Source organism: Polypterus senegalus, chromosome 11 (genome assembly GCF_016835505.1).
Source record: "Polypterus senegalus isolate Bchr_013 chromosome 11, ASM1683550v1, whole genome shotgun sequence".
Classification (NCBI taxonomy): domain Eukaryota; kingdom Metazoa; phylum Chordata; class Cladistia; order Polypteriformes; family Polypteridae; genus Polypterus; species Polypterus senegalus.
In genome coordinates this window covers 115,011,776-115,028,868 of record NC_053164.1, presented here as the reverse complement: position 1 = coordinate 115,028,868, position 17,093 = coordinate 115,011,776, and the positions used below count along the sequence as shown (strand labels likewise).

Genomic DNA, 17,093 nt, shown 5'->3' with positions numbered 1-17,093 from the left:
TATAGTCGGACTCACCTCGATGCACAGCTTGGACTCTGGAACCAATCTCCTTGAGAGGGGCTGGACTCTCCACCACTCTGGAGTTGCCCCCGCTGAGAGGCGCTGAGCAGGTGTGGGCATACTTATTGCCCCCCGACTCGAGCTCCCGCCTTCGGGTGGGGGGAAGGGTCCTGACTGTTGTTTGTGCGTATGCACCGAACAGCAGTTTTGAGTATCCACCCTTTTTTGAGTCTCTGGAGGGGGTGCTAGAGGGCATACCTTCTGGGGATTCCCTTGTTTTGCTGGGAGACTTCAATGCTCACGTGGGTAATGACAGTGAGACCTGGAAGGTTGTGATTGGGAGGAATGGCCCCCCCGATCTGAACCCGAGCGGTATTTTGTTATTGGACTTCTGTGCTCGTCACGGATTGCCCATAACGAACACCATGTTCAAGCATAAGGGTGTTCATATGTGCACTTGGCACCAGGACACCCTAGGCCTCAGGTCGATGATCAACTTTGTGGTGTAATCGTCGGACTTGCGGCCATATGTCTTGGACACTCGGGTGAAGAGAGGGGCGGGAACTGTCAACTGATCACCACCTGGTGGTGAGTTGGCTTCGATGGTGGGGGAAGATGCCGGTCAGACCTGGTAGGCCCAAATGTGTTGTGAGGGTCTGCGGGGAACGGCTGGCAGAGTCCCCTGTCAGAAGTAGCTTCAACTCCCACCTCCGGCAGAACTTCAACCATGTTCTGAGGGAGGTGGGGGACATTGAGTCCGAATGGGCCATGTTCCGTGCCTCTATTGTTGAGGCGTCTGACGGAGCTGTGGCCGCAAGGTGGTCGGTGCCTGTCGTGTCGGCAATCCCCGAACCCATTGGTGGACACCGGCGGTGAGGGATGCCGTCAAGCTGAAGAAGGAGTCCTATAGGACTTTTTTGTCCTGTGGGTCTCTGGAGGCAGCTGATAGGTACCGGCAGGCCAAGCGGAACGCGGCTTTGGTTGTTGCTGAGGCAAAAACTCGGGCATGGGAGGAGTTTGGAGAGGCCATGGAGAACGACTTTCGGATGCTTCGAGGAGATTCTGGTCCACCGTCCGGCGTCTCAGGAGGGGGAAGCAGTGCAGTGTCAACACCGTATATGGTGGGGATGGTGCACTGCTGACCTCGACTCGGGGCGTTGTGGGTCGGTGGGAGGAGTACTTCGAAGACCTCCTCAATCCCACTAACATGCCTTCCAATGTGGAAGCAGAGCCTGGGGACTCTGAGGTGGGCTCTCCCATCTCTGGGACTGAAGTCACCAAGGTGGTCAAAAAACTCCTTGGTGGCTGGGCCCCGGGGGTGGATGAGATACACCTGGAGTTCCTTAAGGCTCTGGATGTTGCAGGACTGTCTTGGTTGACACGTCTCTGCAAAATCGCATGGACATCGGGAACAGTGCCTCTGGATTGGCAGACCAGGGTGGTGGTCCCCCTCTTTAAAAAGGGGGACCGGAGGGTGTGTTCCAACTATAGAGGGATCACACTCCTCAGCCTCCCTGGAAAAGTCTATTGGGGTTCTGGAGAGGAGGTCCGTCGGATAGTGAACCTCGGATTCAGGAGGAACAGTGTGGTTTCGTCCTGGTGGCGGAACAGTGGACCAGCTCTTCACCCTTAGCAGAGTCCTGGAGGGTGCATGGCAGTTTGCCCGACCGGTCTACATGTGTTTTGTAGACTTAGAAAAGGCGTTCGACCGTGTCCCTCGGGGAATCCTGTGGGGGTGCTCGGGAGTATGGGGTACGGACCCCTGATAAGAGCTGTTCGGTCTCTGTACAACGGTGTCAGAGCCTGGTCCGCATTGCCGGCAGTAAGTCGAGCCCGTTTCCAGTGAGAGTTGGACTCCACCAGGGCTGCCCTTTGTCACCAATTCTTTTTTTTTTTTTTTTTATTTATTAATTTTATTACAATCAATACATAGCAATCAAGTTTTTACAAAAAAAATTATGCTAAGAACAGATCGATCCCCACCCTTGGAGAGAGAGCAAGCCAAGCGGTGTAAAATTTAAGGCTTTTAAAAATACCTAAATCAACAAATTCTCTGTGCTTTATAAAATCATTTCAAAATATTACTGATTAGATCCTGCCATGTTTTGAAAAAGTCTGCACAGATCCTCTAACTGAGTATTTGATTTTTCCAATTTTAAATAATATAACACATCAGTTTCCCACTGACTTAAAGAGGAGAGTTTGGGTTCTTCCAGTTTATCAGAATAAGTCTGCGTGCCAACAGTGTAGTGAATGCAATCACAGTTTGTTTGTCTTTCTCCACTTTAAGACCCTCTGGAAGAACCCCAAACACAGCTGTTAATGGGTTAGGAGGGATTGTGAGTCCAAGACTGTCTGAGAGGTAATTAAAAATTTTTGTCCAGAATAATGTTAATTTGGAGCAGGCCCAGAACATGTGACCTAGTGAGGCTGGGGCTTGGTTGCAGCGTTCGCAGGTTGGATCATGCCCTGGAAACATTTTGGAGAGTTTTAGTGAGACAGATGTGCTCGATATATAATTTTGAGTTGTATAATTGTATGCTTTGCATATGGAGCTTGAGTGAATTCTCTGCATTGCTACTTTCCACTCCTTTTCTGATATATTAATTGAGAGGTCATTTTCCCAGTGTCCTCTTGGATCTTTGAAAGGAAGGGATTGTAAAAGGATTTTATATATTGTAGAGATGGAGTCTAACTCCTTGAAATTGAGCAATAATTTTTCCAGCGTGGATGAGGGTGCAAGATGAGGAAAATCTGGAAGGTTCTGTTTAACAAAGTTCCTGATTTGAAGATAGTGAAAGAAATTTGTAGCTGGAATGTTAAATTTGGAATGTAATTGTTCATAGGATGCAAAGGCGTTGTCTATATAAAGATCTCTAAGCAAGTTAATTCCAAATTTTTCCAGATATTAAAAACTGCATATGTTTGTGAGGGTTGAAAGAGGTGGTTCTTTTGCAGGGTGCCACAGAAAGAAGCTTCTCCGTCTTAAAATGCTTTCTACATTGGTTCCAGATTCTAAGTGAGTGGAGCACAATTGGGTTATTAGTGTATTGCCGATAGCGTGTGTTTATTGGAGCACAAAGCAAGGAATACAAAGAAGTACTGCAGGATTTTACTTCTATTGCGGTCCATGCCTGTGTATGTTCTTCTATTTGTGTCCAGGTTCTTATCGACTGTATATTTGCGCCCAGTAATAAAACTGGAAGTTAGGTAGAGCCATGCCGCCTTCTGCCTTTTGTCTTTGTAGGGTCGCTCTTTTGATGCGTGGATGTTTAGAATTCCAAATAAATGAGGTTATTGTTGAATCTAATTGCTTAAAGAACGATTTATTAATGTATATTGGTATGTTTTGAAATAAAAAAGGAGCTTAGGAAGAATATTCATCTTAACAGTGTTAATTCTTCCAGCTAGTGTGAGATGAAGGGTTGACCATCTATGCAAGTCTTGTTTAATTTTTTCCATACAGGCACGAAATTTTTTGATAAAGAGCTTTATGTTTACTTGTGATGTTTACGAGGTATTTAAACTGTTCTGCAATGATAAAAGGAAGGGTGTCTAATCTAATATTATATGCTTGCGAATTCACGGAAAGAGTACACTTTTATTCAGATTAATTCTGAGACCAGAGAGCTTTTGAAATTCTGTGAGTGCTGCTAAGACTGCAGGCACAGAATTTTCTGGATCCGATATATACAGTACCATGTCATCTGCATATAATGAGATTTTCTGTTCCAGTCCTTCTCTGCTAATCCCCTTTATCTGATCAGTATTTCGACAATGTATTGCCAGTGGTTCAATGGCAATTGCAAACAGCAGTGGTGACAAAGGGCATCCTTGTCTTGTGCCACGTTCTAGTTTAAAGTAGTCTGAGCAAATGTTATTGATGCAAACTGAAGCTTCTGGGTTAGTATACAGTAATTTAATCCATGCACAAATGTTGGGCCAAACCCAAACTTCTCCAAAATAGTAAAAGGTATTTCCATTCAATCATGTCGAATGCTTTTCTGCATCCAATGATAATAATATTTCTGGGGTGTTTGATTTAGTTGGTGAGTATATTACATTAAACAGGCGTCGAAGATTTGAAGATAAGTGTCGGCCCCTAATAAATCCAGTTTGGTCTTGTGATATTATGAGGGAGCGCTTTCTCCATCCTTCTAGCTATGATTTTAGAGAGTATTTTAACGTCGTTATTCAGAAGTGAAATTGGTCTGTATGATGCACATTGTAATAAGTCCTTATTTTGTTTTGGAAAGACAGTGATTAGTGCTTGGCGAAAGGTTTGTGGAAGAGATTGGTTATCTCTGGCTTCTGTAAATGTTGCTAATAGGAGGGAGCTAGCTGAGCGGAGAATTTCTTGTAAAACTCTGCAGGGTAGCCATCAGGGCCTGCTGCTTTTCCACCTTGGGTGACTTTATAGCATCCAGTAATTCTGATAATGACAGAGGTTTATCGAGCTCCTCCACACTAATAAGCGTCAATTTGTGGTATCTGTAATTTATCCAGAAATGCATTAGATTGTATATTGTCTTCTTTAAACTCAGTAGTATATAGGGATTTATAGTAGTCTCTAAAAGTGCACATTATATTTTTGTGTTCGATGATTTTATCTCCATTAGTGTTAGTAATTACGAGATTGCGTTGCACTTCTTGCTTGTGAATTTGTTGCTAAAAGCTTATTAGCTTTCTCTCCATGTTCATAATAATGATGTCTGGATTTGTAAATTAGTTGTTCGGTTTCTTTAGTTGTCAAGAGGTTTAATTCTGAATGTAGAGCCTGCCTCCTCTTATGTAGAGTCTCGCTTGGTAGTCTGGCATGTTCTTCATCTATTTTAGTAATTTAGCTTTTTATCTCTGCTACTTTCTTAGCGGATTTATTTCTGTGGGAAAGATATGAGATAATCTGTCCTCTTAAGAAGGCCTTAAGAGTTTCCCAGAGTATTCCTGCAGAGATCTCAGGGGATGTATTTGTCTCTAGAAAGAATTCGATTTGTTTGGATATAAATTCAGTACAATTCTCGTCAGCTAATAGAAGCGGATTGAGGCGCCATCTGCGGGGTGAGTGTATGGGGCTTAGTAATTTCAGCTCCAAGATCATTGGAGCATGGTCTGAAATAACAATAGCATCGTATTTACAAGATTTAATCTTAGGCAAGAAGTTATTATCTATAAAGAAGTAATCAATCCTTGAGTAGCAATGATGTACTGGTGAGTAGAAAGAATATGTTCTTGAATTTGGGTTTAAAACCTCCAGGGATCTGATAAGTTGTGATCAGTTATAAACTTTGTAATTATCTTTGCGGTGTTAGTTGCGTTCCCCTGTGGAGGAAGTCTTATCTAAAAGTGGATTTAGAACACAATTAAAGTCCCCAGCCATTATAAGTTTATGAGTGTTCAGATTGGGAATGGATGCAAATAAATTTTGTATAAATTCCTTATCATCAACATTAGGTGCATAAACATTTATCAAAATCATTTTACAGTTAGATAAGTCTCCCATGACCATCACATATCTCCCTTCAGGATCCAATACTACATCTGATGCTACAAATGGTACTGTTCTATGTATGAGAATTCCCACCCCTCTAGTTTTCTTTGTAAAACTAGAATGGAACATTGGCCAGTCCAGTCTTTTTGCAGCGGAACTGATCCTTACTTAGTAAGTGGGTTTCCTGTAAAAATACTATTTTAGCATTTAGACCTGTTAGGTGAGAAAGTACTTTCTTTCTCTTTAATTCGTGATTCAGGCCTTTAACATTCCAGCTTACGAAGTTAACTGTCCCATCATGGAGACACTGATTCTGAGTTTTTGGTGTCATATTATAGTCTTAACTGGAAGTGAAATAGTTTAGGTCTTAATTTCCTATTCCCCCAAGAGTTGTTGCCATGCAGCTTATTATTACGTTGATAGTTATAATTATAAAGATTGAGATGATAGATTAGATATAGATCAAGCCTGCTCTCTTTCTCTTCCCCTTAACCCCCACCCTCCCTTTTTGCCTCCCCAGGTGAGGCTAAAACCCACTTCATGCAGTCCCAGTCCTCTGACATACCCAGAGACAGAGCACGTCCAAAGCACATCAAGCCCCCATGCAGTGGCGCTTTAAGGTTAAAAGATAGAGATATCTGTTACCAATATAGTCTTTAAAGAGGAAAAAGAAAAAAAAAAGAAAAGAATTTTGCACTTAATATATATATATATATATACATATACACATATACATATATATATATATATACATACATACATACATATAATCTTCATCAATTTTAGTGATTTGTCACCAATTCTGTTCATGACTTTTATGGATAGAATTTGTAGGCGCAGCCAGGGTGTTGAAGGGGTCCGGTTTGGTGGACTCAGGATTGGAGTCACTGCTTTTTGCAGATGATGTTGTCCTGTTTGTTTCATCAGGCGTGATCTTCAACTCTCTCTGGATCGGTTCGCAGCTGAGTGTGAAGCAGCTGGGATGAGAATCAGCACCTCCAAATCCGAGAGCATGGTCCTCAACCGGAAAAGGGTGGAGTGCCCTCTCAGGATTGGGGGAGAGATCCTGGCCCAAGTGGAGGAGTTCAAGTATCTCGGGGTCTTGTTCACGAGTGAGGGAAGAATGGAGTGTGAGATCGACAGGCGGATCGGTGCGGCATCCGCAGTGATGCGGGCTCTGCATCGGTCTGTCGTGGTGAAAAGGAGCTGAGCCGTAAGGCAAAGCTCTCAATTTACCAGTCGATCTACGCTCCTACCCTCACCTATGGTCATGAGCTATGGGTAGTGACCGAAAGAACGAGATCGCGAATACAAGCGGCTGAAATGAGTTTCCTCCGCCCAGGGGTGTCTGGGCTTTCCCTTAAAGATAGGGTGAGAAGCTCAGTCATCCGGGAGGGGCTCAGAGTAGAGCCGCTGTTCCTCCGCATCGAGGAGTCAGATGAGGTGGCTCGGGTATCTGATCAGGATGCCTCCTGGACGCCTCCCTGGTGAGGTGTTCCGGGCACGTCCAACCAGGAGGAGGCCCCGGGGAAGACCCAGGACACGCTGGAGGGACTATGTCTCCTGGCTGGCCTGGGAACGCCTTGGGATTCTCCCGGAAGAGCTGGAAGAAGTGGCCGGGGAGAGGGAAGTCTGGGCCTCTCTGCTTAAGCTGCTGCCCCTGCGACCCGACCTCGGATAAGCGGAAGAGGATGGATGGATGGATGGTGGGATATCTCAGTACTGTATATACTGAGATGAAAATAATTCATGTTAGAAAAATGCTGAAGTTGTTTATAAAAATAACGATAACTGGCCACTGAAGGAATCATTCGTTAAATTCAGTCACACAATTCTAGCAAAATACCAACAGCCTTAATTTTCTGATGCTCAAAGAAAAAATGCATACAAAATTCCATGTTTTTTACAGGAAACCCACTTACTAAGTAAGGATCAGTTCCGGCTGCAAAAAGACTGGACTGGCCAAATGTTCCATTCTAGTTTTACAAAGAAAACTAGAGGGGTGGGAATTCTCATACATAGAACAGTACCATTTGTAGCATCAGATGTAGTATTGGATCCTGAAGGGAGATATGTGATGGTCATGGGAGACTTATCTAACTGTAAAATGATTTTGATAAATGTTTATGCACCTAATGTTGATGATAAGGAATTTATACAAAATTTATTTGCATCCATTCCCAATCTGAACACTCATAAACTTATAATGGCTGGGGACTTTAATTGTGTTCTAAATCCACTTTTAGATAAGACTTCCTCCACAGGGGGAACGGCAACTAACACCGCAAAGATAATTACAAAGTTTATAACTGATCACAACTTATCAGATCCCTGGAGGTTTTTAAACCCAAATTCAAGAACATATTCTTTCTACTCACCAGTACATCATTGCTACTCAAGGATTGATTACTTCTTTATAGATAATAACTTCTTGCCTAAGATTAAATCTTGTAAATACGATGCTATTGTTATTTCAGACCATGCTCCGATGATCTTGGAGCTGAAATTACTAAGCCCCATACACTCACCCCGCAGATGGCGTCTCAATCCGCTTCTGTTAGCTGACGAGAATTGTACTGAATTTATATCCAAACAAATTGAATTCTTTCTAGAGACAAATACATCCCTGAGATCTCTGCAGGAATACTCTGGGAAACTCTTAAGGCCTTCTTAAGAGGACAGATTATCTCATATCTTTCCCACAGAAATAAATCCGAGCGAAGAAAGTAGCAGAGATAAAAGCGAAATTACTAAAATAGATGAAGAACATGCCAGACTACCAAGCGAGACTCTACATAAGAGGAGGCAGGCTCTACATTCAGAATTAAACCTCTTGACAACTAAAGAAACCGAACAACTAATTTACAAATCCAGACATCATTATTATGAACATGGAGAAAGCTAATAAGCTTTTAGCGCAACAAATTCACAAGCAAGATGTGCATAGCGCAATCTCGGTAATTACTAACACGACGGAGATAAAATCATCGAACACAAAAATATAATGTACACTTTTAGAGACTACTATAAATCCCTATATACTACTGAGTTTAAAGAAGACAATATACAATCTAATGCATTTCTGGATAAATTACAGATACCACAAATTGACGCTTTTAGTGTGGAGGAGCTCGATAAACCTCTGTCATTATCAGAATTACTGGATGCTATAAAGTCACTCCAAGGTGGAAAAGCAGCAGGCCCTGATGGCTACCCTGCAGAGTTTTACAAGAAATTCTTCGCTCAGCTAGCTCCCTCCTATTAGCAACATTTACAGAAGCCAGAGATAACCAATCTCTTCCACAAACCTTTAAGCCAAGCACTAATCACTGTCTTTCCAAAACAAAATAAGGACTTATTACAATGTGCATCATACAGACCAATTTCACTTCTGAATAACGACGTTAAAATACTCTCTAAAATCATAGCTAGAAGGATGGAGAAAGTGCTCCCCTCAGTAATATCACAAGACCAAACTGGATTTATTAGGGGCCGACACTTATCTTCAAATCTTGACGCCTGTTTAATGTAATATACTCACCAACTAAATCAAACACCCCAGAAATATTATTATCATTGGATGCAGAAAAAGCATTCGACATGATTGAATGGAAATACCTTTTACTATTTTGGAGAAGTTTGGGTTTGGCCCGAACATTTGTGCATGGATTAAATTACTGTATACTAACCCAGAAGCTTCAGTTTGCATCAATAACATTTGCTCAGACTACTTTAAACTAGAGCGTGGCACAAGACAAGGATGCCCTTTGTCACCACTGCTGTTTGCAATTGCCATTGAACCACTGGCAATACATTGTCGAAATACTGATCAGATAAAGGGGATTAGCAGAGAAGGACTGGAACAGAAAATCTCATTATATGCAGATGACATGGTACTGTATATATCGGACCCAGAAAATTCTGTGCCTGCAGTCTTAGCAGCACTCACAGAATTTCAAAAGCTCTCTGGTCTCAGAATTAATCTGAATAAAAGTGTACTCTTTCCGGTGAATTCGCAAGCATATAATATTAGATTAGACACCCTTCCTTTTATCATTGCAGAACAGTTTAAATACCTCGGGGTAAACATCACAAGTAAACATAAAGCTCTTTATCAACAAAATTTATGTCTGCATGGAAAAAATTAAACAAGACTTGCATAGATGGTCAACCCTTCATCTCACACTAGCTGGAAGAATTAACACTGTTAAGATGAATATTCTTCCTAAGCTCCTTTTTATTTCAAAACATACCAATATACATTAATAAATCGTTCTTTAAGCAATTAGATTCAACAATAACCTCATTTATTTGGAATTCTAAACATCCACGCATCAAAAGCGACCCTACAAAGACAAAAGGCAGAAGGCGGCATGGCTCTACCTAACTTCCAGTTTTATTACTGGGCAAATATACAGTCGATAAGAACCTGGACACAAATAGAAGAACATACACAGGCATGGACCGCAATAGAAGTAAAATCCTGCAGTACTTCTTTGTATTCCTTGCTTTGTGCTCCAATAAACACACGTTATCGGCAATACACTAATAACCCAATTGTGCTCCACTCACTTAGAATCTGGAACCAATGTAGAAAGCATTTTAAGACGGAGAAGCTTCTTTCTGTGGCACCCTGCAAAAGAACCACCTCTTTCAACCCTCACAAACATATGCAGTTTTAATATCTGGAAAAATTTGGAATTAACTTGCTTAGAGATCTTTATATAGACAACGTCTTTGCATCCTATGAACAATTACATTCCAAATTTAACATTCCAGCTACAAATTTCTTTCACTATCTTCAAATCAGGAACTTTGTTAAACAGAACCTTCCAGATTTTCCTCATCTTGCACCCTCATCCACGCTGGAAAAATTATTGCTCAATTTCAAGGAGTTAGACTCCATCTCTACAATATATAAAATCCTTTTACAATCCCTTCCTTTCAAAGATCCAAGAGGACACTGGGAAAATGACCTCTCAATTAATATATCAGAAAAGGAGTGGAAAGTAGCAATGCAGAGAATTCACTCAAGCTCCATATGCGCAAAGCATACAATTATACAACTCAAAATTATATATCGAGCACATCTGTCTCGACTAAAACTCTCAAAATGTTTCCAGGGCATGATCCAACCTGCGACGTTGCAGCCAAGCCCCAGCCTCACTAGGTCACATGTTCTGGGCCTGCTCCAAATTAACATTATTCTGGACAAAAATTTTTAATTACCTCTCAGACAGTCTTGGACTCACAATCCCTCCTAACCCATTAACAGCTGTGTTTGGGGTTCTTCCAGAGGGTCTTAAAGTGGAGAAAGACAAACAAATTGTGATTGCATTCACTACACTGTTGGCACGCAGACTTATTCTGATAAACTGGAAGAACCCAAACTCTCCTCTTTTAAGTCAGTGGGAAACTGATGTGTTATATTATTTAAAATTGGAAAAAATCAAATACTCAGTTAGAGGATCTGTGCAGACTTTTTTCAAAACATGGCAGGATCTAATCAGTAATATTTTGAAATGATTTTATAAAGCACAGATAATTTGTTGATTTAGGTATTTTTACAAGCCTTAAATTTTACACGTTTGGCTTGCTCTCTCTCTCAAGGGTGGGGATCGATCTGTTCTTAGCATAATTCTTTTTTTTGTAAAACTTGATTGCTATGTATTGATTGTAATAAAATTAATAAATAAAAAAAATAAAAAAATAAAAAAAAATTCCATGTTTTTTGAATTTCACTTCAGAATGAGACTCTTTTACCTAAGAGGACACCATCATCTTATTTCATTTGTTCTCCATCCTGTGACGTGCCTTACACATTATCTCTTTTTCCACTTTTTTTCATGAGAAATGTGTGCATTTTTAATGTGAAGTAATATAATCTCTACGTGCATGGAGTAAACATCGCTCAGGAAAAGGTGGCCGAATTTTAAATAGATAATTAATCAGCTGACTCGATCTCCATGGGTGGGTGTGTGTGCTTGAGCAGCTGTGGGATGTTGGTGTGGTAATTGGGTCGAGAAGCACCTGCACATGAGGGTGTGGTCTGTCTCAATTGCAATGCATTAATCATGTATGAATCAAACCATTCATACATGATGTGGCGGATGGCCGGGTCCCCTGATCAGCCGGGACGCCTCTTAAATGTATGTTCCATGGACTACTCAATACCTCCCCTGGGACGCTTGGTGGCAGCCTCCCTGGCTGATGAGGGTGCCTCAGTTTCCCGCAGGGCTCCTTGGGAGATGGAGTTCTCCACAGACCTGGGGGAGTTGCATGGGTCCCGGAGCCCGGCTGGACAAATCTTTAGCCCCACCCGGAAGTGCAATTGGAACCAGGCGATCAAGCACCTTAAACACTTCTGGGTGGGCTATAAAAGAAGCCAGCCACAACCACTCAGAAGCTAGAGTTGGGTGGAGGAGGACGAAGCTTCAAGGGCGTGTTTTGGTTTACTTTTGTGCTTTACTTGGGACTGTGTTGTGCCTGTGGGGTTCACGGGGAAGACGTGCCCCACAGGTGAAGAAAAATAAACATTTATTTGATTTTTATATGTGCCACTGTGTGAGTCTGTGAAAGAAGGCGCTATTGTTACAATGATTAAATTGCATATTGTACACTTTCATTTAAGGGTATTTGTATACTTTTCAGTCTCACAGTGTAAAAATGACAACACTTTTCCTACATGGTCCCTTCTTTTCAGGGCACCATAATGTTTGGGACACAGCAATGGCAGATATGTTAATGCAGACATATTTAGTACGTTGTTGCATATCTCTTGCGCACAATGACTGCTTGAAGTCAGTGATTCTCAAACATTACCAGGTGTCGAGTATCTTCTCTTGGGGTTCTCTGCCAAGCCTCAAATGCAGCCATCATCAGCTCCTGCTTGTTTCAGGGGCTTATTTTCTCTTCTTTTCTCTTCTATGGAAGACATGCTCAATTGGATTTAAATCAGGTGACTGGTTTTGGTCATTCAAGAAGTTTCCTTTTTTCAGCTTTGAAAAACTTCTGTGTTGCCTTAGCATAATAATCGCGTACTCCTGTAATTAAATTACTGTGTATTTAGTAAGTGTAATCAACAGATGTTATTCAGTCGCCCCCTTTATGGTACTGTGGTGACTCCAAGTGCATGTCTATATAGGTATTGTCATCCTGAAACAGCTCTGTGAATGTGACTTTGACAAAGATGTTAGTCCATCAGTCTATCTAGAATTTCCCAAAGCATAATCAGTAAGACGGAATACAGTATTCTCTTTGTATAAATTACTCACAGGACTGTGCAAAGCCACAGGCAAACATAGAAACTTACCGGATCATGATAAATTCTGCCCAGAGGCGAAGAAATGCTGGCAAGGGTCCCAAGGTTTCTAATAGATAAATGTAATGCCCACCAGACTTCTTAATGCTTGTACCTAACTCAGCATAGCAGAGCGCTCCTAGAAAGCAATAAGAAACATAAATGTAAATAAAAGTGAACGATATTCAAAAATCTAAAATAAACTAATGAATCATGAGTTTGAAGCAAGGGCCACCAGCATAAGGCATCAGGTAGGGACCCAACCCTGTTAAAATATTTGAATAAGGTTTTGGAACACATTAGCTATACGTTGTGATCTTGACAAACTGAATTGTTTCCTCTTACAGGTAATTTTTCTTTGCATCATATGTCGAAGCACATTATTTATAGTGTAATGTTATTACACATTTGACAGCATTTAACAGAAAATGTACCTATGTGATTTTGAACTGTGTAAGCAATTTGGATAAATTAATAACAGCCAGTTCTGTTTGTCTTCTTAAATTATAAGTTCACAGCAACAGCTATAGCATTTTAAACTATATAATTTTCAGAAAGGCTCCTTTTGCGTGATCTCTAACAAATCATAAAATATTTTTTACAAAATAAAGAAATGATTATTGATGATTTACACTCAAGAGACAAGCATGAAGGACCAGGCACAAGAATTGGTTTAAAAAAGTTTAAAATTAAAAACTAACCACCTCAGAACACAGAAGAAATTTCCAAGAGAAGAGTCTCGTGCTGGTGTCACACTACACAACTTTTCCTACAATTTTCAGTTGTTGTTTTTAAGTATGTAATTTTAAGAAAATCACAGCAAGTTAACGTCAGTCACAGCATGCACACATTATCAGGGCCATCTTAACAGCATCATAAGCCCCCTTGCAAAGTAGTGCGCTGGAGCCCCTGTTTTGACAACAAAACAGAAACATACATAGGCATCAGAAACATCCTGGGCTCCTGTACCCCTGGGTCCCTTGGCCAGTGCGCATTGTGCCCATAGGTTAACACTGTCCTGCCTGTTACCAACAGTGGTGTAGTGTAACACCCCTAATGATTCAATCATAGCGCTCGTATAGAGCATTGGTCATGAATATAATTCTATATGCTGCTGTACTGCTTTGTGGAGTTAATGTGTAAAACTTAATATATCACCATTACTGCTTTTGTATATAATGGAGTGGTGATGTCACACACAGTATATTGTACTTTTTATTTGGTATGTTTCTAAGGTCATTATGGTTAAATGTTACTATTGTTATATTTATGGCTGTAAATACTAAGACAATTTCTAAATAGCTGTGTTGCTTGCCAGTAACATTTCATTTGTTTATTCGTTTAATTTATTTATTCTCTGACGTTCATTGTTCTATGTTAATCATTATACATGATAAGACGTTTGATTGTTGAGTTTTTGTGTTATATTAAAAAGCCCTCCTGGCTATCCCAATTTCCATGTTGAAGCAATACAAATTGGACTGGTGCCACAGCCTGGAAACTCTAATTTTGCAACAAGTTGTTTAGGAATATGCCAAAATTAGAGAGCTTGATAATGTTCCAGGTTATACAAGTGAAAGTGGCTTAGAGTTCAAGTTCAAGTTCCACAATGACATTACTTTTTGTGACAGCCCCATGGTGCATTTAAAGAAAAGTCAAATAATAATAATAATGTTGTATACAGTGTTAAGTGATCAAGTAACCAGAGCAAATTATTATTGCTCAAAGTACAGCAGCATAAATTGTTATTGCACCTGTTAATGAATAGAACATTACACATTACATATTGTATTACATTAGTATATTGAACATCACCAATATAGCTTATTTCACACGTTCAATTAAAAATGATCTCAGACTGAGGAGATTCAACGTTCAGAAAGTTTATGGCAGATGGGAAAAAGCTGTTTTTTAGTCTGTTTGTGCATACAAGGATTGACCTAAAGCGTCTTCCTGACGGGAGGAGCTCAAACAAAGAATGGTTTATCAGGTTTTTCAAATTTGTTTAATCTAGACCAGGATCGCATAACTAACTTACTTCTTTTAATTTATAAAGTAATGCTCCTTGGTTTCAAATTCCATGCCAGGTTGCTGTTGGTATGGAGGAGTTTAAAAGATCCGCTGTTTTTCAATAATGTTTTCCCTCTAGGTAGAACAGTTTTCCTCAGACATCCTGAAGACTTGTGGACATCGCAAGTGGACGCTATGCAGATGTGTTACTAGTCTGACCTGAAGTGGATTACTGCCCTTTTCAGGGTGGTTTCTTGACGCTCCTGGAATATACACAAGCTCCCCCACAACCATGAATTGGATTAAATGGGTTTGAGAATATTATGTTTTATAGGTTTCCATGAATACTAAACAATTTGTCTGATTCCAGAAAGATGACAAAATCTAGACTTGAAATGTCAGTGTGAGACAGGTGAATAATTAGTATAATATCATTTTTATAGACAAACAAAAGGTGCTAAAAATATAATAATGATTTCATCCCTACTTAATGTGGCATCTGCCTGAAATTTAACCCCAGCCTTCTATACTAGAAAGTTACTTTACTTACCAAATGTGGAGAAAATTCCTGTGGCAAACCAGACGACAAGAGACAGGCCCACATTGCCAGAGTTTTTCAAGACACCTTTTGGAGCAATGAAAATCCCGCTTCCCACCACTGTGCCTACAATAAGGCACACAGCTCCTAGGAGATTCACTTTTTTCCTTAAGTAAACAGTTTCTGTGCTTGCCATTTCTGAATGAAGCTACTCTCTATGCTAACAGTGTTTTTGGTCACTTTATCACCCCTCCTCTTTCTCTTTCTCTCTCTTTCTCTCTCTCTCTCTCTCTCTCTCTCTCTCTCTCTCTCTCTCTCTCTCTCTCTCTCTCTCTCTCTCTCTTTCTCTCTCTCTCTCTCTCTGTCTCTGTCTCTGCAGCATATGTGTAGCCCTTCTACACACTGCATGCCTTGTAAAGAAAACGAGAAGCATGCAGAGAAAAGGATATTAATTACAGAAGTGAAAAAGGGTCTCAGGAACACCACAAAGCTAAGTGAAACTTTTCGGAGGCATCCATTGTAATTGAAAGATTAATAATCCAATTCAGAAATAACCAGAAAATATGAAAAATGGAATTGAATGACACAATACAACTTCACTCAGATCTTCAAACCATTTACTATAATCTTTCCTTTTATGTGATATGATCCATTTATCCATTTTTTTTTTTTTCATTACCATATATCTAACAACCTAAGCCTATCCTCACAGCAGCACTCACAAGGTAGGAACCAACCCTGGCTGGCTTACAGTCTCTAACACCAAGAAAATGTAGAGCGGAAATATAATGAATTTTAAATGGAATACGTTTTACTAAATACAGACATTGAGAATATGTGCTAGATTCCTGGACCTGTAAGGCAGCAGTGAGCTGCCATGTTTGGCAATTGAGATGTTTCTGATTCAAATATTGAAACAGCTTTTTTTCATGGCAATGTATTGTTTATTTTAAGACTATAATGATTGTAACGTAAATCCATAAACACATCCAACAGAAAATAAAGTGATAAACAAAAGAAACGAAGTGACATGGCCCCTCCTGGAAAGAGTGTTTTACCTGAGAAGTTAAGGACATTTGCCTTCTCTGGGGTATCAGAGGCAGCAGATCAAATTATTTTCTGGTTAATTCAGCATCTTTTGCATTTATTCCTGGTTTTACTTTCTGTTTGCATTGTGTCCTTTGCTGTATCAGGAAATTAAGAATGCAGAACTAAAGAGTATTCTAGCAACCAAAGCTACACTGAATACAGTCCAGTCTAAACAGTAACATATGTAAAGAAATAACATATATACAGTACATATGTATATAACCCATTGAATTAAAACTTTAAAATATGTTATAAAACCCAATGATAAAAATACCTCTTATAGCAACCTGTTCCACAATTTTAGTCTTCTGTCCTATAGAGGATGTGACCCATTGTTGATAATAGGCAGCATTTTAACCAACAACGTCTCTGGTAGAACAAACAACAACAACAACATTTATTTATATAGCACATTTTCATATAGAAAAATAAAAGACACAATAAGAAAACAAAATAAGTCAACATTAATTAACATAGAATAAGTAAGGTCCGATGGTCAGGGTGGACAGAAAAAACAAAAAAAAAACTCCAGACGGCTGAAGAAAAAATAAAATCTGTAGGGATTCCAGACCATGAGACCGCCCAGTCCCCTCTGGGCAATCTTCCTAACATAAATCAAACAGTCCTCTTTGTATTTAGGGTTTTCATGGAAGGACCTGATGATGATG

At 40.2% G+C, this 17,093-nt stretch overlaps 1 protein-coding gene across 1 annotated transcript in view; it reads right to left on the bottom strand.

The window, feature by feature from the left end:
• The window catches only part of LOC120539459 (cystine/glutamate transporter-like), a 70,981-nt gene extending 55,385 nt beyond the window's left edge, over window positions 1-15,596 (bottom strand). Inside the window, exons 1-2 of the mRNA XM_039769532.1 lie at window positions 15,349-15,596; window positions 12,801-12,927 (exon numbers count right to left, since the gene is read on the bottom strand). Coding sequence (XP_039625466.1) covers window positions 12,801-12,927; window positions 15,349-15,532 — 311 coding nt within the window. The 5' untranslated portion in view covers window positions 15,533-15,596. The remainder of the gene's footprint in view (window positions 1-12,800; window positions 12,928-15,348) is intronic.
• Between the last annotated feature and the right edge of the window lie 1,497 nt (window positions 15,597-17,093).